The following is a 26,620-nucleotide window of genomic DNA, read 5'->3' as shown; positions in this document are numbered from 1 at the left end:
GGTCACTGTCATTTATCTAGATTGGCGCTGTTGCCAAGGAGTGTGCACATTGTAAAGCAGATACACAGCCATGTCTGGATAAAGAGCATCTACGTAAGGCCTTGACAGCTCTGCAGGAGTGTGCAAGAAAGGGGCTGCCCGTGGCTGCTGGTGGGGACAGGCCACCTTACAGCTCTAAGGGCACCTCTACCTGTGCGGTGATCGTGGAAATATCCAGAAGCAGAGCAGATGTAATTCTCCACCTCTTAGCGACTACTGTAGGCGGAATACTGGTACGCACCAGGCCTCTGGCTAGGCGCTGGACTACGGCTGAGTCTAAATGACGAGCATGCTCCTTGTGGAACAGAATCTACTGAGGTGTGTGGCTGATGCATGTCAAAGTCCAACCACACACATGCTGGGAAGGAGTGGCACAAGACAGCTATCGAGACAGATAAGGAGGTCTGAAGCCATCAGCCCAACCCCTGGGAGGATGCTGAGGCTGCAAGAGGATCAGGGGTTCAGGGTCATCCTCAGTTACAGTGAGCTTGAGGCCAGCTTGGGATACAACAATGCAGGATGTGCCTTTTTTTCTTTTCTTTTTCTTTTTTCCTACAAACAGCTCCAGCCCCACATTGGGTGCTACTTGTTCCTGGTCTTTGCTACACTGTATAACAGTCCTGGCTATCCTGGACTTACTTTTGTAGACCAGGCTGGCCTCGAACTCATAGCGATCCACCTGCCTCTGCCTCCCAAGTGCTGGGATTAAAGACGTGAGCCACCAAGCCTAGCTCAGAAATATTTTTAATACTGTGTTATTTTTACACTTACTTTGCTTAGAAAACTAAAGTCCCACCAGGTTCTGTATATAGTATTTTTACCTTTGTCATTGTGCAGGCCTAGCTGGAAGCAGCTATGTAGACCAGGCTGGCCTCAAACTTATACTCAACTACTCCCGTTTCTTTCTTATAAATCTACATGATTTTTGTTAAGCAAGGCAGAGGCTGTGGAATCAGCAGCCTGGATTTCAGTCCCTGCGCTGCATTTACCTGCTGTGTCTTCAGGAGCTTGGCACACTGTAACGTGAGAATAGCTCCTGTATGTATTTAAGCGGTAACAGCACCAGAGGGCAACACAGGGAGCACCAGGTGAACCAGGCCTTGGCACACGGCAGGCCCTAGCTAAAGGCCTCACTAATGCTCCACGGCCATGCCACTCTCGGGATGCTGTTGATGTTTCTGCAAATGCTTAGGTATAAATGAGAAATTAGGAACTTGGAGCTGAGAAAATGGTTCCCCAGTTAAGAGCACTTGCTGCTCTTGGAGGTGCCCAGGTTTGGTTCCCAGCACCCATGTGGTGCCTCAACCCCCTACAATTCCAGTTCCTGGGGATCTGATGCTCTCTTCAGGTCTCCTCCGACACCGCCCGCGCGCGCGCACGTGCACACACACACACACACACACACACAGCCATTCATGCTTGCACATAAAATTAACCTTTTTTAAAATATAAAAGAATAGGAAATTAGACAACTTACCTAAAAAATATAAGAGCATTTTGAAAGAACACAGCTAGTCCAGGATAAACATCGATATCTGCACACAAGAAGTGGGACAGATTAGCGGAGAGGCAGTGGCAGAGGTTGTGTGTTCTGAGTGACACGCTCTGTTATCAGGACATTGATACATCAACTCTAAGATGTCTACAACAAAACAAATAACTGTATTCCCTAAAACCAAAGATGACTTTTACTCTAGATGAAGGTCAGTGAACTCATCCGGCTGTCTCTGTCTAACTCACACGGCTCAGGTCCCATCAGAGGTGCCAGGCCTGGGCAACACAGTCCCAGCTACGTGGAGGCTGCTGCAGCAGGGTCACTTCAGCCTGGGAAACAGTAGACACCAAGGCCAGCCTGGGAAACTGTGAGGCACTGTCTCAAAAACAAACTCACAAAACAGTGCCACTTTCCCCTGATTAGGCCAACAGAGAAGTAAGAAGGGGGTTGTTTAAATCCGCCGACTTACTCCCTGCCGTGAGGTCCTATGTGACATCATACAAACCCTGAGTGGGACAAAAGGAACCATCACGCTCTCTTCCTGATTCAGGAAGATAGGAATTTTGTTAAATTAACTATTGATGTAAAAACCATGGCCATGATAAAGAAACTGGCCTACAAGCTTTTGAGAGACTAGAAAATTCAAAACAGCAGGTCAGCTGAAGAACTCCAGGTCTGAGCAGAGTTCTTGGTGTTGCTGACTAAACACACAGCCTTGGGGAGATTCCTAAATCTCAGGGCCTTAGTTTTCTCATCTGTGGAAGGGGCGTGGGGATTAAATGGTGACCCTGTGCAATGGCTGCAACAGTACTTGACCATTAATGGACCAGGTGCATCCGCCTTATCTGACTAACATGCTTGGGATTGGGTTTCACTGTATAGACTTGGGGTACTTGCACATGCATATCTTGGGAGTAGGACCCAGTGTGAACATGAAATTCAGTTATGTCACATATGTACCTCTATACACAGTTTGACAGTGATTTTATAGAATGTTTTTAGTACACCAGTTTTGATTGCAATCTCTGCAGGTCAGGAGGTCATGGGTTGATTTCAAAACTTGTGGAATCAGGTCAGTCTTGAAATGTTTCCAGTTTTGGAGCATTTTGGATTTCAAATCAGATTAGTGATGTTCAGTGTACACATAAATGGTAGCTGCTACTGTAAATAATCAGGTTAGTGATGTTCAGTGTACACATAAATGGTAGCTGCTACTGTAAATAATCAGGTTAGTGATGTTCAGTGTACACATAAATGGTAGCTGCTACTGTAAATAATGGGCAACGCTGATGAGATGAAATAAGCCTAGAACTGAGAAGTTTCTCACTGTGCACTGGTTTTCAAGATTAAGACCCAGGACATGGGCCGGGTGTGGTCCTTTAATCCCAGCACTAGGAGGCTAAGGCAGGTGGATCACTGTGAGTTCAAGGCCAGCCTGGTCTACTAAGTGAGTCCAGGACAGCCAAGGCTACACAGAGAAACCCTGTCTTGAAACAAAAACAAAACAGGTTTTATTAGTTAGTGTATCTTTCACAGACAAGGAATTTAACCTAATTCAATAATCACATTAATATTTACTCCAAACAGAGCAGACAGACCCAGGCAAACATAAACCCCACCCGTAACGGAAAGGAGAAATGCACACTTACTCTGAGTGACATATGCACCAAAGAGAATCCACATGGAGGCAATGAGTGACCCAAACATCAGCATGAACCCGATGAACAGCCAGACGCGGGCACCTGTGGGAGCACAAGGAGTCACACTGTGCTCACGCTGAGGGTCCATAATGTCCTACAGACATGCAGCACTACATGGCTGACTTAGTGTGTGTCTTCTGTGTTCCTGCTACAACACTTAGGGAATGAAATTTAAAGTACACACATATACAAACATACACACACATGCACACACATATACACATGCACACACACATATATATACCAAAAGAGAGAAAACAAAAGGTAAAAGGGTTAAGCAACTGGGAAGGAAGTACCTGAGCAAGTTAGGCAAATAGCATTGACAACTATTTCACTACATTGGCTTAATTCACTAAATTAAACCCTTACTAAAAGGTCACTTGTTGTATCAATAATCAAATAATTATTGTGTCAGATGACCACTGCCAGCAGATAGGAGTGGCACCAGGGAGACTCAGTGGCAAACTTCCACAGCACACCCAAACCATCACACAACAGCTGTCTCTAGAGATCGTCAGATGGCTCTATAGCTACAAGGAAGCCAACCTACATGCTATCTTGACAGGTTCAGGGCCACAGGTGTCCCTTCAGCCTGGGGTTTGAACTTCTAGAACCCCAGTGACAATTGTCCGGATGCTCAAGTGAATCCAACACAGTCTGGAAGGCAGGACTGATGGCTAGTCTTGGCTGTCAGCTTGATGGGCCTGAAAATCTGCCTGGCTATGCATGTGCGCGTGTCTGTAAGGGTGTAAGTGTAGGCGGCTCCTCTCCAAGGGCCTACAGCCTGTTCTCAATAAAACAGAGAAATCCTGCTGGGAGATGCTCAGTTAGCTAAGTGCTTGCTGCACAGGGTGAGGATCTGTGTTCAGATCTCTGGCACCTACGTGTATGGAGCTGGGAGAGGTGGCTTACGCCTTTAATCTCAGCACTCAGGAGGCAGAGACAGGTGAATTACTGTGAGTTCGAGGCCAACCTGGTCTACAAACAAGTCCAGGACAGCCAAGACTACATAGAGAAATCCTGTCTTGAAAACCAAAAAACAAACAAACAAACAAAAAACCCAACCAACCAACCACCAACCAACCAAACAAGAAGCCAGTGCAGCAGTACACGTGTCCACTGGGTGGGTGGAAACAGGCAGGCCCTCTGCCAGCCAAATTGATGAACTCCAGGATCAATGAGAGACCCTGTCTTAAAAATTAAGAAATAGGGCTAGAAAGATGGCTCAGCTGTTAAAAACACTGGCTGCTCTTGCAGAGGACCCAGGTCCAGTACCCAGCACCCATAAGGCAGCTCACAGCTGTCCTTACTGGCACAGCCATGCCCACTGGAACACACATGGCACAGCCATGCCCACTGGAACACACATGGCACAGCCATGCCCCCTGGAACACACATGGCACAGCCATGCCCACTGGAACACACATGGCACAGTCATGCCCCCTGGAACACACATGGCACAGCCATGCCCCCTGGAACACACATGGCACAGCCATGCCCCCTGGAACACACATGGCACAGCCATGCCCCCTGGAACACACATGGCACAGCCATGCCCACTGGAACACACATGGCACAGCCATGCCCCCTGGAACACACATGGCACAGCCATGCCCACTGGAACACACATGGCACAGCCATGCCCACTGGAACACACATGGCACAGCCATGCCCACTGGAAGCAGTGAGAGTCATGAAGCCAGCACAGCTGCTTGACACAGCCCAGCAAGGCTGAGCGGATTGCTGCAGTCACTGTCCTTCTATCTGTAGCTTTTGGGTTTTGGTCTCTGCATGTCGCATTATTAGGGACTTCCTGCATTATGATTCAATTTATGTCTTTTCCTGAGAAAAATTGTGTCTGCGTCTTTTTAGGAAAATCCTAAAATTAACCTTATCTGGCCACTATTTGGAAGTCTCCCTTACGCCCTGGTGATGTTAAGCACAGACAAGCGCATAGCTAGATGAGGCCAGTACTCCAGCAATCTTCTTGGGGTGTCTGCCCCTGAGCTAACGCAAACAGTGTACCTGCTGCAGGGTAAACAGAGACAACTGACAAGCCCTGACTGGCCAGAATAGGCTACAGATTCAAGGTCTCTCTTTATTACAGGCTCAGAGCTCTCTGAAAATGTAATTTAGGATAGGGAGTCATACAGGGTACACTGCTGTAAATGAGCTGGATTGACTAAAACAAACTTTTCCTACTTTATAGAATAGATGATGAAAAATAGAGCAAAAGAAGTTAGTTATTGCCAGGCATGGTGGCACATATCTTTAATCCCAGCACTTGGGAGGCAGAGGCTGGTGGATCGCTATGAGTTCGAAGCCAGCCTGGTCTACAAAGTGAGTCCAGGACAGCCAAGGCTACACAGAAAAACCCTGTTGCAAAATAGAAAAAAAAAAAAGTTAGGTATTAGTATTTGTTATTCATAAAAAGACTGGTTCAGATATTGTCTGCATGTCTGGAGGGCTCTCAAGCTACAAACACTGGCAACTGAAAAACAGGCTGTCATATAGTAAATGTGTTTACTCTGGAAGAGACATCTTTAGATTTTTTAATTGGTGTTATAGGGCTGCTAATAGTAAGTAATAATATCTGTTCTGTTTGTATTTTCTATTTTGGCTAAACTGGTAATCTTGGACATGTAATGAAAAATCAAACATATACTCTATACGACTTGAGTAGTCATTAGTCTGTCTTTGTCCTGTGAGACTTGTATAAATAAAGAAGCCCCTGATTGCTAGTGAGTCAGGGCCACAGAATGACCTGACTGCTAGACAGTCAGAGCTGCTACATTCCCCTGACCATTGCCGCGCTTACTCCTATCTCCTCTGCACTGTCCTGTCAGCAAAGACCCTCAGACTCTGTGTGTTGGGGTTGGAGGAGGCCTCCAGCACCAAACCTCAGTTCCAGAGGATTTAACACCCTCTTCTAGTTGAGGAGGTTCTGCCTTTTCTCCTTATCCTGTGAGCATCCCTTCATAGCTGTAGATCTTACCCGTTCTTCCTAGACAGCCGCTCTCATAGCTGTCACCTCTCACTTGTGCATTGGACACAGCATTTATCCTAAAACGATACAAAATCAGCCAATGAGCTTTCATGTCAGCAAATATACATAGGTGTTTACATATCATTTAGAAGAGAAATCGCCTGTTTGCTAACTAGAGCTAATATTTTGATAGCTAAGTAGTTAAGTAGAAATCCTAGTGCATAGAAATATTATTCTTATTGTTTTCCACTAAAGCAAACCCAGAAAACACACTTAGATTATCGCTTGTTCCAGAGACAAGAGCTAATCTTCCCCTCTTCTCTTTTTTATTTCTTTTGAGACAGGGTCCCACTACGTAGAACTGTATACAGACCAAGCTGCCTTCCAATTCACAGAGCTCTCTCCATCGCCCTGACCCCTGAATGCTGGGATTAAAGGTGTGAGCCACCACACGTGACTTCTCATTCCTTTACCTACTTTACACATGTATGTGCAGATGACTCAGTGTTAGATATTCCTTTTTTTTTTTTTTTTTTGGTTTTTCAAGACAGGGTTTCTCTGTGTAGCCTTGACTATCCTGGACTTGCTTTGTAGACCAGGCTAGCCTCGAACTCATAGTGATCTGCCTGCCTCTCCCTCTGCCTTCCAAGTGCTGGTATTAAAGGTGTGTGTCACCATAATAAAGAATTAATAAAGAAGATATTAAGTTATCATGTTATAATTAGAAATTAAACAGGTGTGGCTGGAGATGGCTCAGTGGTTATGAGCACTGGCTGCTCTTCTAAAGGATCCAGGGTTGATTCTCAGCACCATCTGTAGCTCACAACCATCTGTAGCTCCAGTTCTGGAGGGTCCAGTGTTCCCTTCTGGCCTGCACAGGGGCTGCACACATGTCGTATGCTTACATACACTGAGGCAAACTCCTGTACACATTAAATAAGACAACAATACTTTTAAAAATTAAATAGGTGCTGGAGTGTAGCTTAGTGTGAAAGCGCATGCTTACCATGCACAAGGCGGAGGTTAAACTGAGAGAGAAATGGGAAGGGAGGAGGGAGGGCAAGGTTTGCTGACAGAAGGGGGTGCTTGCTTGTAGGGGGGATGGAATAAACAGTTTTATCTTTCATAATATAAACCTTCTGGTCTACACAGCGAGCTCCAGGACAGCCAGAGCTGCATGGTAAGACCCTGTCCCAAAAAATAAAATAAAATAAATAAAGTTTTTCTAAATTTTTATGTGTGAACATGAGCACGTGTGCATGCTTGTGTGTCTGTGCGTGTGTCTTCCACATGTACTCTTATGTGCGTACATGTGTGCCTACGTGCATGAGTGTGTGTGTGTGTACATGTACCTTTCTGTTCATGTGGCAGTTGGAAAAGTACTTTGAGGAGTTGGCGCTCCTTCCACCTTAATGTGGGTTCTGAGAATCAAACGTCGGGCTCTAGGCTTATTTATGCAAGAAGCACCATCATCCGCTGAGCCATCCCGCCATCCCAAGGCTCTCTTTTGCATGTGTGACTAGGAATGAGTATAGAACTTAGTCACGTCTTTCTAGCAGCCAGAAGATGGTCATGCACCACTTCTCCTTAGATTTGAGAATTGTATTTGTCAGCTCCAAAAAGTAGACTTTCCCCATTTATGTATTTATTTTGTGTGTAGGGTGTTTCGCCTTAATATATGTCTGTGTACCACACGTGTGCCTGGTGCCTGAGAAGGCCAGAAAAGGGTATCAGATTCCCTGGAGCTGTAGTAATACACAGTTGTGAGCCACTCCTGAATCCTAGGAACTGAACCAGGGTTCCCTGTACAAGCAGACAGTGCCCTGAACCACAGAGCTGTGTCTTCAGCCCATAACACTTTGTCTTTCTTGGCAGTATTAAAAACCAATAGCATATCTACGATAAAATTGGCAGCATCTCAGGTCTCATACAATACAGTTACCTTCCTAAGTGGCTTTTGCTCATATGCTCTCTGACTGCACTTACTCTTATCTGGACAGAGGGCAAGACTGACTCAAGTGAAATTAGTCTGAGGCTTTGTCTCTGTTGATCACTTTAAGGTTTGTCCGGCATTCCAATGTACAAAACAATTGGAAAGCTTTGGTGGGTCTTTTAAGTTTTTTCTTTCTTTTCTTTTTTTTTCCTTTTCCTTTTGGTTTTTTGAGACAGGGTTTCTCTGTGTAGTCCTGGCTGTCCTGGACTGGCTTTACAGACCAGGCTGGCCTCAAACTCACAGAGATCCGCCTGCCTCTGCTGGGATTAAATTTATTTTTTTAAAAAGACTTTCAATAAAAGGGAAATAAATTCATCATGTTAAAGAAGAGCTCATCAATAAAGTTTAGAAGTTGTTTCTAAAAAAATATTAAAGGGCCAAGCACTGGTGCCGCACTCCTTTCATCCCAGCACTCGAGAGGCAGAGGCAGGCGGATCTCTGTGAGTTCAAGGCCAGCCCGGTCTACAGAGTGAGTTCCAGGACAGCCAGGACAACACAGAAAAGCCTATCTCAAAAAACAAAAACAACAGGGGCTGGAGAGGTGGCTTGTGGTGACTTATAACTATCTATAATGAGAACTGGCGCCCTCTGCAGGCAGAACATTGTTTACATAATAAATCTTAAAACAAAAAACCCAACAGCAAAAAAATCACTAAAGGTTAAAGAAGACTATTTTTTTTTTCAAAAGGCAATGCTGAATTGAGAATCACTTCATACTTACATGAAGAAAGCCAGTGTGGAAAACACGCCACACGTGTGAAAAGCATGGTTCAACTGCTCAGGCTTAGGATAGACCACCGCCGCATCGATCATTATCCACCAACCTGTAAAAAACTGCACAGAGCCCGAGAGGGCAGGACATTGAGCTCACAGCATCCGCTCTTCAGTGGCCTACCTCCCCACTGCATGAGGGAACAGAGCACTGCTCTCATGCCCTGGGTACTAGCGGTAAGAAGTTAGCTCCTTTAAACTGATGGTGTAAGACTCAAGCATGCTGAGTTCACCTGTGGATGGCTCCTTTCCTCCCTCCACCACCCTGCCAGCAGCGCCCTCCTCAGTAACTGATGCTCCCTGGGCTCTGAAGCTTTCTTCTCTGAACAGCCCACAAGCTTCTGCCCCAGCAGCCAGTGCCACAGCTCCAAACTATAAGGCAGGCTGCTGTTATAGCTTATGTCATTTAATTAAATACCCTGTAGCTGACTGGACAGGAGTTTATAAAATGTAAGGTTTCCATGTCAACTAAACCGACCATACCTAAACAGACAAGTGCTAAGGACTGTCCCAGAGAAATTGAGGAGTGTGTAAGAACCCTTTTCTAAACTGACAAAATAAAATTACATAATCTTAATGTTTAGGATAGTTTGAAATTCATTTTAAAACATCTATGGAAAACCTCCAAACTCTTTTTTTGTTTTTGTTTTTGTTTTTGTTTTGAGACAGAGTTTCTCTGTGTAACAGGTCTGTCTGTCCTAGAACTTGCTCCAGTCCAGGCTGGCCTTGAACTTTGGAGATCCACCTGCCTCTGCCTCCCAAGTGCTGGGATTAAAGGCGGTGTACCACCACCGCCCGACCACCTCCAAACTCTCCTCTCAAGTAAAATAACAGGTAAACCTGGAAAGTGCTTAATAAAAAAGCGAAGTCAGGGAGCAATCCCTTTGAGGGCTATCCTGCCTGGGATGGAGCTGGCTGGCAGAGCTCAGGCATGCATGAGGCCCTTGGCCTAATCCCTAGCACTGCACACTCCAGGAGAAATAGAATAAGGCTGTTCTTCACTGCACAGCCTGGGATATGTGAGCCCCTGTGTGAAAAGGGGAAAGGAAAGGACTGGCCAGATGGCCCAGCAGGTGAACATCCCTTGGGCCTGAGAGCCTACATTCCACCCCAGGGATGCACACGGTAGGAGAGAACCAGTTGCCCTGGGCATTACGGCTCATGACTACTGTCCAGCATGCAAAAGGTTTGCCTCCAGCTAAGGCCATACTAGACTTTGGGATGAGTTCTATGTAAGCCAGGGCTACACAGTAAGACCTGTTTAAAAAGAAAGAAAGAAAGAAAGGAAGGAAGGAAGGAAGGAAGGAAGGAAGGAAGGGAGAAAGAAAGAAGAGAGAAAGCCAGGCAAGGTGATACATGCTTGTAATTCCAGTATCTGAGCAGTAGAGGCAGGAGGACCTCAAATCTAAGACCTGTCAATTGGGTGGTAGTGGTACATGCATTTAACCCTAGCACTCAGGAGACAAAGGTAGGTGGATCTCTGTGAGTCTGAGGCTAGCCTGGCCCACAAAATGAATTCTAGGACAGCCAGGGCTACACAGAAAAACCCTGTCTCTAAAAACCAAAACCAAACCAAACAAACAAACAAAAAAACTGAGACCAGCCTAAGCCATATAACAAGACCCTGCTTCCAAAGGGCAGTGGTATTACAGACTACAAAAATATAAAAGATAATGAAATTAAAAAACAAAAACAAAAAAAACCCCACACAGTAGAAATGCCAGGGACAGTGGCACATGCCTTTAATCCCAGCACTCAGGAGGCAGACGCAGGTGGATTGCTATGAATTCGAGGCCAGCCTGGTCTACAAAGCGAGTCCAGGCCAAGGCTACACAGAGAGACCCTGTCTCGGAAAAAAAAAGGAAGAAAGAAAAAAAGAAAAGAAAAGAAAGAAAAACCAAAACAAGAAAAGAAAAAAAAATGCAGTGGAAGAGTTTCTGGAATTTTCTGGAATATATACTCCAACACCAATGGGAGTGGAAGAAAGGCAATGTGACGGCTGGACAGAAGCCAGGACAGTTCCCGAAAGGTCTTGATCCAAGGTCCAGCATGCATTCTCACTTATACTCAACCACAAGGTGGACAGACGAGCAAGCCAGATTTTACAGAAGCATGTGTGACAGTCAGCAGGTTGTTAAGGTCAACGACCCATCTTTCAGCTATTTCTCCAGGTCATTCTGTTCCGGATAGCAAGTAAAGCCATGCTTGACAAGCGGGCAGGACAAGCAGTGCTTAAGTGGACCACTGAATAAGTCAGCAATCAGTATCTAGTAACTGATCTTTTCTACCTTAGAGGCAGGAGGTCCACAGAATATAAAATAAGACTGGTCAGAGTCAGGCAGTGGTGGCGCACACCTTTAATCCCAGCACTCGGGAGGTAGAGGCAGGTGGATCGCTGTGAGTTCAAGGCCAGCCTGGTCTGAAAAGCAAGTCCAGGGCAGCCAAGGCTACACAGAGAAATGCTGTCTCTGCCCCCTCCCCCAAAAAAAGACTGGTCAGGTCATGATTTACAAAACAACAGCAGCAGCAAAATAAAGCTCCCAGGTGTGATGGCTCCATCTAGAACCCCAGTATTCAGTGAGCAGAGGCAGGACTGGGAGCCAGGCGGGTCCTCAACTACAGAAGACCTTGTCCTGAAGTAAATAAATGGACGAGACACTGGTGAAACTAGAGGACAGGTGTGCAAGCGAGAGGGGCTGTTACAGCTGCTTCCTTTACAGCCTTAATGTTCTCCAGAACAAAAAGTGATTTAAGTAAAACAAGGCAGAAGGAAGGGAAAGGAGCCCACTCTGAGGTTCATACCTGCAATCCTAGACTTAAGGCCAGCCTAGGATACACAGTGAGTCTGGGGCCAGCCTGGGCTACACGGAACCCTGTCTCAAAACCAAACAAAGCAGAAAATTTTCCTCCTCCATGAACTCCTCCTTTTCTGGGTGTCCAGTGCTGTGGCTCAGTTCTAACCACTGTCCACACAGCCCAACTGTCAGTGGGTCCCAGTAACTCTGAGTGACTTCAATTCTAAGTCTCAAAGGACCTTAAAGTATTTACAAATATTGTTTCACTAAGTTAAAAAAAAAAAAAAAAAGAAAGAAAGAAAGAAAAAGAAAAGAAAACTGGTAAGTGCTGCAACTGAAGAAAAGATACCAAATTTAAGACGTTCTCCAAATCAAATAAACCCATGCATATGGGGCTGGGACTGTAGCTCAGTCGGCAAAGTGCTTACCTAGAGCAGGCGCTGCGCAAAGCCTATGGTAGCACCGAACACCAGAAACCTCACCACTTGAGAGGTAGGGGCAGAACAATGAGAGAAGTTCAAGGCCAGCCTGGACTACACAGTGGACCCCACCAGGCTGCCTAACAGCACTGCCTATCTCAGCAGCAGTGAGATAATTCTAGAAGGCAGTTCCCCTTTAAGGACAACGACGTTAATTCCTAACAAATGCAAAGGCATAGTGTCGCCAGTCCCTCTCACTTACCAACATGCCTGCAACCACAGAGGCCACAGCATTTCTTCGCTCACTCCAGTCAATACACTCACACTCTGGCCATCGGAAGTTATCCAGGAAGCCTGCCATTTTTACTCCGTAAGCATAGATGTTTTCTTTAAGAAATGCTTCCTACAATCCAAAAGACAAAAACTCATCAGCCTAAAGAAACGCTTTCTAAAAACTATTTACTTTTGTTAATGCGTATGTCTGTGTTGTCGGGGGTTGGGTGTCCTCAGGGGCTAGGAGAACTCACAGGATCCCTTGGAGCTGCTCTGCCACCTGGCATGGGTGCTGGGAAGAGCAATATAAGCCCTGACCACTGAGCCACCTCCCCAGCCCCAGGGAAAGCGTTCAAGAAGTAAAACACCTAGCTGGTGTGCTGGTGCACACTTTCAACACCAGCACTCAGGAGGAGAAGCAGGCAGACCTCTGAGTTCCAGGCCAGCCTGGTCTACATAGCAAGGTGTAGATCAGCCAGGGCTACATAGTGAAACCCAGTCTCAAAATAAAAGAACAAAACATTTTATTCCTTTCTTAGAATTTTAATTCTAAATTAACTTAAGTTATCAACTATAGTTAGGAGAAAACTACACTTCAAAAAATGCTTATTAACAGGATACTCAAACTACATAATAAGACCCTGTCACAAAAACAAAACAAAAAACTCACAAGCCAAGCATAGTGGCACACGCCTGCAATCCCAGCATTCAGTGAGGCAGAGGCAGGCCAATCTCTCTGAGTTCAAGGCTAGCCTGGTCTACAAAGCAAGTCCAAGACAGCCCAGGCTACATAGACAAACTCTGTCTTGAAAAAAAACAAACTAAACAAAACAAAACAAACACACAAACACAAACAAAAAACAAGCAGGCTGGAGAGATGGCTCAGAGGTTAAGAGCACTGACTGCTCTTCCAGAGGGCCTGAGTTCAGTTCCCAGCAACCACATGGTGGCTCACAAACATCTATAATGTGATCTGATGCCCTCTTCTGGCCTGCAGGTGTACATGCAGATAGACCACTGTATGCATAATAAATAAATAAATATTTTTTAAAAAACATCAAAGCAAAAGCCGGGCATGGTGGCACACTTCTGTAATCCCAGTACTCTAGAAGGCAGAAGCAGGTGGATCTCTGTGAGTTCCAGGCCAGCCTGGTCTGTACACACAGAAACCCTGTCTTGAAAAACCAAAGATAAGGGGCTGGAGGGATGGCTCAAGGTTAAGAGCACTGACTGCTCTTCCAGAGGTCCTGAGTTCAATTCTCAGCAACCACATGGTGGCTCACAACCATCTATAATGAGATCTGGTGCCCTCTTCTGTAGATAAAGCACTCATGTGCTTTTATAAATAAATAAATAAATAAAATTTAAAAACAGAAATAAAAACCAAAGATAAATAAATAAAATGTAAAAAAGCCACCCCATTAAAGCATAGCAAACCTACTGAGATATGTGTAGGACTATGCTTGGACACCAGGGGGAGCTACAGTTTTTAAATGGCTATTTCAATTTTAGCACCCCAGGTGGTGGGGCAGCACACAGAGGTGGAGAATAAGAAGGACTTTGCTTTGATCATGGGCACCACAAAACAAAAACAAATACAGAAAGCCTATCATTAGCACCACAAAATGAAAATGAGGATGAAAGGCTATCTGTAAATTCTTTGATGTCTTTCATTCAGAGGAGAATGTATGTTCTATCTCTTGAACTTGAGTCAACAGTCAGGACGGATATAGGAGAAAGTATACTATACAATTTCTCCCACCTCTTGAATTGACACCAGAAAGATTAGTCAACCAAATGGAGGAAGAAATACTATGTACTTCAGCCATGCAACCTCTAAGATAATGTCACAGTAAGCAATGCAGCTTCCACCTGGGTCTCTGGATACTGACCTGTGAGTTCTGAATAAACATGGAAAATCCCCAAAGCTGCCATGCTGTGAGGAAAGCACAGTTACAGGTGAGTCCCTGCCAGCAGCCTCAGGGCCAGACATGTGAGTAAGGATGGCTGTAAGTGGCTGTTCTCCTGGAGGTAACGTCATCCTATGCTTTGAGTCTTCCCAGGCAAGGCACCCGATATACGGAGCAGAGAAACATTATCTTGGCTGGGCCCAATCCAAAGCCTTTACCTACAGAACCTAATAAGTAAAACAAAAGGCAACTGAAGCCTCTAGGTTTTGAGGTTAACCTATAATGTAACAACAGTCAACGAAGGAAAGAAATAGTGTGAATGAAGAAGTGTTAAAAGTGTAGTATGTGGGCTGGACGTGGTGGCGCATGTCTTTAGTCCCAGCCCTTGGGAGGCAGAGGCAGGTGGATCGCTGTGAGTTCGAGGCCAGCCTGCTCTACAAAGTGAGTCCAGGACAGTCAAGGCTACACTGAGAAACCCTGTCTCAAAAACCAAAATTAAAACAAAACAAATTAATACGAAGCAAAACAAAAGAAAAAACAAGAGTGTAGTATACGGGCTGGAGAGATGGCTTAGAGGTTAAGAGCTCTTCCAAAGGTCCTGAGTTCAATTCCCAGCAACCACATGGTGGCTCATAACAATCTATAATGAGAGCTGATGTCCTCTTCTGGTGTACAGGCACACATGTGGGCAGAATACTGTAATCCCAGCATTTGAGAGACAGAGGCAGGTGGATCTCTGTAAATTTGAGGCCAGCCTGGTCTACAAACTGAGTCTCAGGACAGCCAAGGCTACACAGAAAAAACAACAACAACAACAACAACAAAAAAAAACATAGAGTGTGGCATACAGGGCTGGAGAGATGGCTCAGTGGTTAAAAGTACTGGCTGCTAATCCAAAGGTCCTGAGTTCAATTCCCAGCAACCACATGGTGGCTGACAACCATCTAAACCAAAATCTGATGCTCTCTTCTGTCATGCAGGCATACATGGAATAGAGTGCTTATATAAATAAATAAATCTAAACACAACAACAACAAAACCCAACAACTTGGGGGGGGGGGTGTAGCAAACTAACCTGTAGGGGCACATGCCTTTGATCCTAGTGCTCAGAAGGCAGAGACAGTCAGATCGCTGAGTTCACCCAGGGGTACATAGTAAGACCATCTCAAAACAACAAGATAAATAAACAAATGGAAGAGAACAGCATACTACACTACACTAAAATAAAAACAAAAAGATTGTGCCCCAACAGGAATTCAGAACCATCATAACCTCTAACAAGGACAAAAACAAAACCAACAATGTATTTTAAAACACTGAAGCTGAGGGTCTACGGCTGTTTAGTGTTTAAACCTGACTTCAAGATAAGAGAAAGATCTCTGTGCTAACAGGATGAGAATAAAAGTTGTGAGCCTGAGATAACCACAGTCCAGCTCCCCATGGCATGAGCAGGGCACAGCACACCTTTTTTTTTTTTTTTTGCTTGTTTGTCGTTCCCCTGCCCCCCAGGGTTTCTCTGTGTAGCCTTGGTTGGTCAGGACTCTCTTTGTAGATCAGGGATTGAAGGCTTGCACCACCACACTGAGCCTGAGCATAGCACTTGAGACAAGCCGGAACACCCAGAGGCATCACTAAGATGAGCAAGTGGTAGAAAGATGAACAGAAAGAAAAGCAGAAGGACGTGTGCACGATGAAAAGCAAATCTGGATTCTCAAGGGTAGTGAGGAACATCGTGATGTACTGTAGCCCATGATGCCACCTAAGGCCACAATGAGGTCCTGGCCAGTGCTGCCACTGATGGCCATGTCTGGGCCCATGACCACCAAAGGCCATATGTCTCTGGTCTAGGCTGCTACCTGGGGCCATGTTGATGTCTGAGGCCTGTGCAGAGCTGGCCCCACCCCTCACCAGCTTGTGAGAGCCAACCCTGCACTTTTCCTGAGCAGCTGAGCCTGGTGGCAGGGAAGAGGGTGAGTCAGCCTCAAAGGAGTAGGTATGGGAGAGCTGGCCTCGCTGTGGGGTGGGGTGGATTAGGGAAATATGCCCTCTCTCCCACCCCTCACCATCTACAACAGGCAGGAGAGCTGTCTTGACCCTCACTGCTCACAGCGGGACAGCAAGGCCTACACCTCACCTGGGCAGCATAGTAGAAATAGCCCTGGTTGCAGGAGTTGTGGGCGAGCCAGCCCCAAGGATGTGAGAACTGGAGAGTTGGCCCAGCCCTTCAACTGCTACAACACTGGGGAGAGTGGATCCTGCACCTCACCTGGGCAGCACCATAGAGCTGGCCCTGTTGGCATGGTTGCTAACCCTGAGGGCATGAAAACAGAGAGCTGGCTCTGCCCGTTGCTGGCTTTGGCACTGAGTGAGCTAGTTGGGGCAATGGTAGAGAGCTTGCCCTCGTGTTGTGAATGTGGAAGAGCTGGCAGGCTGGTGAGCTCAGCCAACACCCAGGCCCAGATCCAGAGCTTTGTGCTGGCCCACCAACATCTACCCCATCAATGATCTGCTGGAGTGAGTTAAGAGCTGGTCCTACAGATCCAAAGCTACAGCGTCTCCACGACACAGGGCACCAACGGGGTAAAGGAGAGGAGGCCTGTGGGGATGGAGTACTGATGGTGCAGCAGAAGCCAGAGGCCTCAAACCAGCCCAGCGGCTAAATGCTAGTAACTAAACATCTGCAAGTAGAGAAATGTGGACAAGAGTATATTGTGGGACACACTGTCACACATTACAGCTTCCACAAGGAAATGTTTCCCCCTTTTCGGAGAGGTTGCAAGGGCAAAGGGTGGGCAGGAAGGAATAGGGAGATGAATGGGACTGGAGCGAAATCACAAAGAGTCAATAAGAAGCTAAAACAAACAAACAACAACAAAGAGCCAGGTGTGGTGGCGCACACCTTTAATCCCAGCACTCGGGAGGCATAGGCAGGTGGTGGAAAGCTTGTGAGTTCGAGGATAGCCTAGTCTACAAAGTGAGTCCAGGACAGCCAAGACTACACAAAGAAACCATGTCTCAAAAAACCAAACAAACAAACAAACAAAACAAAAAACAATAGCAACAACTAAAAACATTGAAAGCCAGGTGGTGGTTTCTGCCTTTAATGCCAGCATTCAGGAAGCAAAGGAAGATAGATTTCTTGAGTTCCAGGCTGGTCAGCCAACTCTAACCCTGAGTTCTAGGACAACTAGGGCTACCGAGAAACCGTGTCTCAAAACAAGCAGACAGACAGACAAACCCAAAACACTGGATATTGCTTTTCCAAAGTAGCAAGAATCTGAAAGAGACTAGACCTTACAAACGAGAAAATTTGATTAATGGGACCCACTTTAATACAGCCACACCCTGACCCAAAGCCTCCCCTCCCAGTTTAGGAAACACAGGAAAACCATCTATTTACAAGAGATGTCAGGTCAGCTTGAAAATACTGGGGCAGAGTAAATTGGGGGATAATCCCAAACACTTTAGCATGAACGCTCTTTTGATCCTGCGACTAACCTTAACATTGGTATACGGAGATGCCAAGGAAGCACCAGGGGAAATGGCCAAGGGCTCAGAGAGTGGAGAAAAGCTTCTACCTGCTGCTCACTGCGTGGCAAACACTGGAACTCAGTTTCACCAAGTCAGAGGAACCTGAGGAGACTTCCAGACACACCTTAACAAAGTTCAAAACCTAGGCTCACAACACCAAGGTGACGGAGCAGCCAACAGCACAGCTGCCTGGTACAACAGGATCAATATTAGCCTCTTTGAACAAGATATCCTGCAGACATGCTATCAGATTGTCAGTCAAGGCCACCAGCAATGAGAAACAATACTTGAAGGTTACACAAGGTGAACTTCATTTCCCACAAAAGCACAGACTCCTTTCCCATGGTGCCTTTTGGAAGTAGTTCTAGGAGCAGAAAATATGTAAGTTGTTTCCACGCACTTATTTGTGACCCTCCTGGGGCTTAAACTGATGGGGTAGTACAGAACATGGAAACTGATACCATCAAGGATACACAAAAGGTAAGGAAATTATATCCAAACCCTTGGGGTTCAGCAAGGTCACTGGTACCAAAGACAGCCGACAAGCAATGAAGTGGGGAAGTAGCCCGGCCAGGGTGGAAAAGGGCAGCTAAGAGCTCAATCCCAGTAAGGGTCAATACGGACCTCACGCAAGATCCATGGTTTCGCTGGCTGTAAGACCAACTAAAGATTCCCCTCCTCCACTCTGCTCCTCCTGGTTGCTGTTGATGCAGTTTGAGAAGAAGCTGGAGATATTCTGAAACAAAGATTGGACTTGCCCCACAGAACCCACCAACCCAAACAGCAGGAAGTAGCACAGAGAACTACACCTCATCTCCCCACTCAGCTTTCTCTCCTACCTGGTATTGGAGTGTTGGAAGGTATTAGGAGGGATTTGGAATAGGAAGAAAAAATATAAAGATCGCAAATAAAATGGGATTTAAAAAAAGGGGGGGGGGGGGAGACCTCTCAAGAGAAAAGGGCCCAGAAGCACAGTGAGCACTTGGGTGAGGAAAGAGCATCCAGCACACTAAGAACACTCTCAACTGGGAAGCCCAACCTTCAAAATGACTTTCTTACTGATGTTTACCATTGTACCTGCAGTTCTAGCACACCTGACATTCTCTCTGGCCTCGGACACCATGTGCACACGTGGTATACATGCACGCAAGCACTCTTTTACTTTTATGGGTTTTTTTTTTCCCTTGAGACAAGGTCTCTCTGTAATAGCCTTGGCTGTCCTGGACTCCCTTTGTAGACTAGGCTGGCCTCAAACTCACAGCGATCAGCCTGCCTCTGCCTCCTGAGTGCTGGGATTAAAGGTGTGTGCCACCACGCCCAGCTAGTACTCCTATATATAAAATAAAAATAAAGAACCCTTCATAATTTTTTAATGTTATTGCATGTGTAAGTATGTGCCTTGAGTGTATGCATGGTGCACATGCATCAAGGGAACATCCCTGGAACTGGCGTGACAGGTAATTATGAGCCAGTATGCAGGTGCTGGGAACTGAACCTAGGTCTTCTTTAAGGGTAGTAAGTGCTCTTAACTCTAAGCTGTCTCTCCTGGCCCCAAATAAACATTAAAACAAAACCAGCCAGCATTGCTCAGAGTTACATCTTGCAGGTCCTTGTTCTAAGCAACAAGAAACCACAAGAGGTTGGCAAGCAAGAAGTGAAACGAGGGGCTGGAGAGATGGCTCAGCGGTTAAGAGCACTGACTACTCTTCCAGAGGTCATGAGTTCAATTCCCAGCAATCACATGGTGGCCCACAACCATCTCTAATGTGATCTGTGCCCTCCTCTGGCCTACAGGTATACATGTAGGCAGAGCACTGTATACATAATAATAAATAAATCCTTTAAAAAAAAAAGAAGTGAAAAGATCAGACCTGTAACTTAGAAAGATAATTCTGGTGTAGCTGTTGGGGGGGGGGGTGTTGAAGAGGATTTGCATAATGTTACACAGAAAGAGGATAAGATGGGTACTGAAGCCACATTGTACAAGCCAAGGAAAAGGTTTTATAACACGATTTTAAAATATTAGCAACAGAGCAGAAGCAGGCACATTTCCTCCAACAAGGCCACACCTCCTAATCCTTCCCAATCAAGTCCACAAATTGCAGATCAAAGCATTCAAGTAGATGAGCCTTACTGCGGCCATCTCATTCAGACCACCACACAAGTGGACCCGCTGAGCTGACGCAACAGCCAGTCTAGCGGTCGGCAAGCTCAAGTCAATCAGAGACCATGTTTCAGAAAGGAAGGAAGGAAGGAAGGAAGGAGGGAGGGAGAACAATTAAGAAGAATATCTAGTGTCAACCTGTGGCCTCTATATGAGAAACACACACACACACACACACACACACACACACACACACACACACACACCAAGAAGAAGAATGAGAAGTAATCAAGGCAGAGTATTCATGTGAGCACTCAGAGCTGCCAATCAACCAGTAACAGGTTTCACACACAACTGCTTTGAGATGTGCACTCCTGACTCAGCACCAGGACTCTCAGGTTGGGAAAACTATGATTGTTTCTGGGTAAAATGAAAGACTGAACATAAGCACCTCACTTTATGCTCTCCTGCAACCTCACTAAAACTCCAGAAAAGGGGTGGTTTTTTAAAAAAAGGTGTGTGCCTTTAATCCCAGCACTTGGGAAGCAGACACAGTTGGATCTCTGTGAGTTCCAGGCCAGCCAGGACTACACGTTAAATAAGGCTGTGTCTCAAAAACCAAACCAATGAACAAACAGCTCTTATTCCAGGAAGACTGAAAGAGGCACTAAAAGCAATGACAGTGTAGAAGCTGGAAAGCAGACGGGTATTAACGTAAGAAAGTAAACAAAGGCAAATTCCAAGCTGGTGAGGAAAGCTGAGACCCAAGCAGTAAAGAGCAGGAGGTACCCTGAGAAAACAGATGCCCAGACGCTAACCCTGGTGTCAGCAACTGTGCCTTTTTGGGGGAAGGATGGTTCAAGACAGGGTTTCTCTGTGTAGCCCTAGCTGCCCTGGAACTCAATCTGTAGACCAGGCTGGCTTCAAACTCAGAACTCAGATATCTGCCGGCTCTGCCACCTGAGTGCTGGGATTAAAGGCGTGCCCCACCACCACCTGGCAGCAACTGTGCCTTCTGTGGGTTGGTAGGTTTGTTTCTGGTGTCCCGTGTCCTGGAGTAAGTCTACCTACAAAGCAGACTGGGTGGGCATCCCACTGAAAACCACAGAAGGAGTTGCTTGCTGGATGGAAAGGCACGGACTGTGTGTTGCTCAGGACACGGGCAGTCAGGTCTCCTTCCCTACAACACAGCTCTTCCCTGGGGAACCTGACAGAATTAAGAGGCAATGTACACTTTCTAAATGTGACAATGACAAGATGTGATGGAGACTGATTTACTAAAACAAAAAAATTAGAAAATCAGAAGTGAGGGGCTGGAGAGATGGCTCAGAGGTTAAGAGCACTGTATGTTCTTCAAAAGGTCCTGAGTTCAATTCCCAGCAAACACATGGTGGCTCACAACCATCTACAGTGAGATCTGGTGTCCTCTTCTGGCATGTAGGTGTACATGCAGGAAAAACACTGTATATATAATAAATAAATAAATCTTAAAAAAAAAAAAAAAAGAAAGAAAGAAAGAAAAGAAAAAAGAAAACCAGAAGTGAAAGTTCACACACAAATGACAAGAGTACAGAGAAAATAAGCAACAACATATTCCCAGGATCCTGGAGAAGATACTGCTTATATTCAAGTCCTCAACTTCATGGATAAAAAAATGAACCCACATGTCACTTTAAATTCAGCCAGGTGTGGTGGCACATTACTGTGAGTTCCAGGTCAGCCTGGTCTACAAAGTGAGTCTATGACAGCCAAGGCTATACAGAGAAACCCTGTCTCAAAAAACCAAAAAAAAAAGAAAGAAAGAAAGAAAAGAAAAAGAAATTTACAACACTCACAATAAAGTGCAACTTCTCTGTTGACTGTGGGGGAACGGCCAAAGGACTGAGGAATGCTCAGCACTAAAAACAGGTCAGGACAACTCTGAAGAAAGATGCCTTCAACCGAACTTCTACTATTAGCCAAAATATCAGTCAAGCGTCAGGACAAAGTGAAAGCTCGCACTCCCATGGGCTCCCAAACTACAGCTAAACAAACCCCAACTAGACTCTGAGCACCACTAGAGAGGGTTACCCCTCAAAAATAATGCAGGCTACAGTAGAGACCAAGTGCAGGAGAGTTGTGCCCCTGAGGCAGGGGACACCAGGCCAAATGGAAGCAGCACGATGTCCCAGCTGCTCCAGCACTCCAACCTGAGCCTGCAGGCCCTGGAACCTGGCCCAGATTCCTATCTCCACTGCCAGGGCCGGCTTCACCGTGAGCATACGCTGATGCTGTCTCTGCTGCAAGCCTTGAGGCCCACTAGGCACTAGCCTCACAGACAGGTTTGGCTTTGATAGACCCTGGAGAGTGCAGAGAGGCTTTGGGTGAAGGTGGAGGCAGAGATGAGTCTATCTGCTGTGCTTCTAGTTCTTGGTTTGGAGCCCTCCAGATGCCCTGACTAAGCCCAGCTCTGAATCTGAGGTGTTCTCCTACAGGGTGAAGCCCCCGTCTTCCTCACAAAGGGCCTCTATAAAAGCCAGGTGCGCTGAAGCCATTCTGTTCAGCTCACTGCTTCCTGGAAGTGACAGTGACTATACTGTCCTTTTCTTCTAGTCAAACTTGAACAACAAAACGAACCCCAAGCCAGCAAGTCCTATATCCTCCAGTGGTAAGGCTATTTTATTTAGACTTCATGTGGGTTCGAGAAAGCTTGAACTTGTTCTAACAGTTTATTTAATGAACAAGATGTAGTTTAGAACCTCCAAAGGTTTGGGCTGAACTGCAGAAGTTAATAAGGTGTACAGCAGAGTAGAGAAAAGCATTCCGAATACTAAGATATATTTCCTACTCTGGGAAACAGAAGCCTGTAATATCCAACACAGCAACTATGACACACTCTTTTCCCTATGAACTATGTAAGTACCTACTCCTTTAAACCTTTTTTTTTCAGGGGGAGGGGATAGCTTTTTAATGCTTAAATAAAACTTTGAAACATGCTCACTATGTTTGGCATTTTTGTTTTTGTAGACAAGTTTTCTCTGTGTAGCTCTGGCTATTCTGATTCAACCAGAAGCCCAGGCTGGCCTCAAACTCGGAGATCCGCCCATCTCTGCCTCATGAGCGCTGGGATCAAAGGCATGAGCCACCACTAATGGGTAGGCACACTGTATTATGTAACTTAAAATTTGTTTTATTTATGTGCCTATGTGTGTGTCAATGAGGGTTTGCATTGTATGTGGGGGTACCCTCAGAGGCTAGAATAGGGTGCTGGATCCCCACCCCCACCCGCCTGGAGCTAGAGTTATAGGCAGTTGTGAGCTGTTTCACATGAGTGGTGGGAAATGAACTCCAGTCCTTTGAAAGAGCAGCAAGTATTCTTAACCATTGAGCCATCTCTCTATTCTCATAAAGGACATTTTAAAGATAAGAGAACGAAGATCAACACATACACACACACACACACACACACACACACACACACACAATTTAGAAAAAAAAAGAGCTGTTTGATAAATCTAGCAGCATACAATGGCGAGCATTGCAGAAGTATTTTAGTTTTGTCTCGGTGCAAACAGGGAGGGGGCAGGTAATGCTGGCCTCAAACTCCCCATTCTACAACCTCAACTCTCAACATGATCAGATTACAAATGTGAGCCACAAACACTCTGCTTCAGTCCTGGGAGTTCAGGCTAGTGCTTCAACGCAGGCCAGCTAAGTACTCTAGCACTGAGGCACATGCCCAGAACCTTCTTAGGCGTGTGGTTGTTGCTGTTGCTTTGGGGCAAGGTCTCACTGTGTAGCCCTGGATACCCTGGGACTCAGGTAGACAAGGCTGGCTGGTCTTGAACTCATGGAGGTCTGCCTGCCTCTGCCTGGGACTAATGGCCTGTACCAGTACACCCAGCCTAATCTTCCACATTATATTTATATAATGCACTTTGTTGGTACTTGACTCACAATTAAGAAGTACATATTCTTCAGGCAGGAGGGAGGCAGAGGCAGGAGGATTGATGTGAGTTCGAGCCCAGTCTGGTCTACAAAGCGAGTCCAGGACAGTCAAGGATACAGAGAAACCCTGTCTAGAAAAAACCAAAAACAAGCAAAAAACAAGCATATTCTTTAGTTAGTATATTGTATTTTGTGTATGGATGTTTTGTCTGTGTGCATGCCTGATGTCCTCAGAAGCCAGAAGAGAGTGTCAGATTCGCTGTGCGGTAAGAGAATGTTGTAAGCCGTGTGGATATGGAAGTAGGTGCTGGGAATCAACCCACGTCTCCTGGAAGAGTGCTGATAACCACCGAGCCATCCCTTCAACGCTCCCTCAAAATAACTAAAGAAAAAAAAACAAAAACCACTGTTGTTCTTGGATATTGAAGGGGATTTCCACAGAGTATGTACCCAAATTGTATTTGTTCACATTTTCTCTTCCTGAAGCCTCTTTATTCATCTTGCCCAAGCCAAAGGAGGCTGAAGAACCTGAAAGTCATCGCCACTCTGAGGTAACAAGGTCAATACATATACCATTATTTCATACTGCACTCCCAATTTTCTCTAATGCAGTTTGTAACTATAAAAACACCAGAACAGGGTGTGGCAGAGCTAGGCTTTCCCCCCAGCACCACAGAGGCAAAGGCAAGTGGGTTCTGTGAAGTCCTGCCCAGCCTGGTCTAAAGAATGGATTCCAGACAAACCAGGCTAACAGTGAGATCAAAACAACAAACACAAAAAGTACCACAGAATCTAAGAAATGCACATGACTCACAAACTTAGTAACTAACAACCTTTAAACACTAAGACCTTCTAAGGCAAGAGGACAGCTGTGAACTTGAAGCCACCCTGGCTTATATGGCAACTGCCAGGCCAGCCAGGAATACATGAGACCTGTCTCAGGAAAGCAATAGAGGTGGAGAGATGGCTCCGTGGGCAAAATGGCTGTGGTGCGTGCACAAGGGCCTTAGATGGATCCCCAGCACCCATGTGAATGCTGAATCACAGAACACACAGCTGTGACTCAGGCTCAGAGGCAGGTAGATGCCAGGGGCTTGCTGGCCAGCTAGCCTAGCCTAAATGGTGAGCCCTGAGTCTGCTGAGAGACCCCCATTTCAAGCTGCCAAGGCACTCAAGTACCTGAGAGCACATGCACGTGCACACACACACTCACACAAATATATACACTCACACATAATAAATAATAAAAATTAAAAGTAGGTATGTGAAAGCTTATGAATTACATTTATTAACATTTCCTTCTGATATGAAAGCATACTAAAGAGCTATCATCTGTCTGTTACCTATATGAAATTTAGCCAGCCTACAATGCCGAAAGGGTTTTGGGTTTTTTGCTTGTTTGGTTTGGTTTGGCTTGGTTTTGGTTTTGGTTTTTCGAGATAGGGACTGTGTTAGCCTTGGCTGTCCTGGACTCACTTTGTAGACCAGGCTAGCCTCAAACTCACAGCGATCCACCTGCCTCTGCCTCCCGAGTGCTGAGATTAAAGGTGTGTGCCACCACGCCCAGCGCCAAAAGGATTTTTATGCAACACTTTTAGTAGTGGCTAATTTCAAAAACAACCAAAATATCTATCAGTAAGAGACAGTAAAAACATGTTATAGTATATCCATTACTGAACACATTATACTGTCTAGTACATCCATTAATGCACACGTCATAGTAGCCCATAGTAGCTTCTTCTTTTTTTTTTTTTTTTTTTTTTGGTTTTTCAAGACAAGGTTTCTCTGTGTAGTCCTGGCTGTCCTAGACTCACTTTGTAGACCAGGCTGCCCTTGAACTCAGTGATCCGTCTGCCTCCAGAGTGCTGGGAATAAAGGCATGCGCCACCACGCCTGGCTACTACACAACTTTTAAAAATGTATATATGGGTGTCTGTGGAGTGCACGTGAATGCATTCACCCACAGTGTCCAGAGGGGTGGGACTTCCTGGACCGCGGGTGGGCTGTGAGCCTGACTGCATTCAGTCAGGAAACGGGGCGTGGGTCCTCTGTGCGAGCAGGAAGTACTCAACCTCTGATCCACCTTCCAATCCTCTTAGCAGCTTTTGTTTTTTAAGTCCAGATAAATCAATGTGTCTTCATTATCTGTTGCCAAATAACATTATGTTACCATGGCCTCCTTAGGAGAGAGTGAAGCAATGAGAAACTTTGAGGAGTCCACTCTTTATTTGATGTTTCTGTATCATCTGAGCTTTACTTGACATCCTTCTGCAATGTTTAAATTGTTTTACACGTCAGGTTACTGTTATATTAAAAGGCAAATAAAGACTAACTAAGATTAATTCCTTATCTCTAGACCCCAGAAGTGAATTTAGAAAACAAAAACCAAACAAAAAAACAAACAACAACAACAACAACAACAACAAAAACCAAAGCAGTGAAGGTGACTGTATCTGATGCGGGAAGAAAGGAGAGATCAAAAGGGTGTGTCTCCTTAAGAGGAAAAACTACATTCTTACTACGATCCAATTAAACCTGTTTTTCCTGCAGCATCGCTATGCAAATTAACCTCTGGGTTTCACTTTAGCATCAGAGAAGTCCTTCAAGACTATGCTGGGTTAAAGTGTTAAGTTGCTAGGGCTCTGCTCTTTGGAAATCTACACAGGTAGAAAAAGAC

General features: G+C 45.6%; 1 protein-coding gene across 2 annotated transcripts in view; it reads right to left on the bottom strand.

Annotated features, from left to right (window-relative positions):
* TMEM50B (transmembrane protein 50B) overlaps nt 1-26,620 on the bottom strand; it is a 29,498-nt gene that overhangs the window by 1,934 nt on the left and 944 nt on the right. Inside the window, exons 2-6 of one of the 2 annotated variants that reach the window (XM_084800467.1) lie at nt 12,461-12,601; nt 8,935-9,047; nt 6,230-6,297; nt 3,184-3,276; nt 1,517-1,574 (exon numbers count right to left, since the gene is read on the bottom strand). In XM_084800467.1, coding sequence (XP_084656593.1) covers nt 1,517-1,574; nt 3,184-3,276; nt 6,230-6,297; nt 8,935-9,047; nt 12,461-12,559 — 431 coding nt within the window. In that variant the 5' untranslated portion in view covers nt 12,560-12,601. The remainder of the gene's footprint in view (nt 1-1,516; nt 1,575-3,183; nt 3,277-6,229; nt 6,298-8,934; nt 9,048-12,460; nt 12,602-26,620) is intronic. The other variant, XM_084800468.1, reaches the window with a different exon arrangement.

This window comes from Acomys minous, assembly GCF_964271855.1.
Source record: "Acomys minous genome assembly, chromosome: 11".
NCBI lineage: Eukaryota > Metazoa > Chordata > Mammalia > Rodentia > Muridae > Acomys > Acomys minous.
This window is presented reverse-complemented; position numbering and strand designations above follow the sequence as displayed.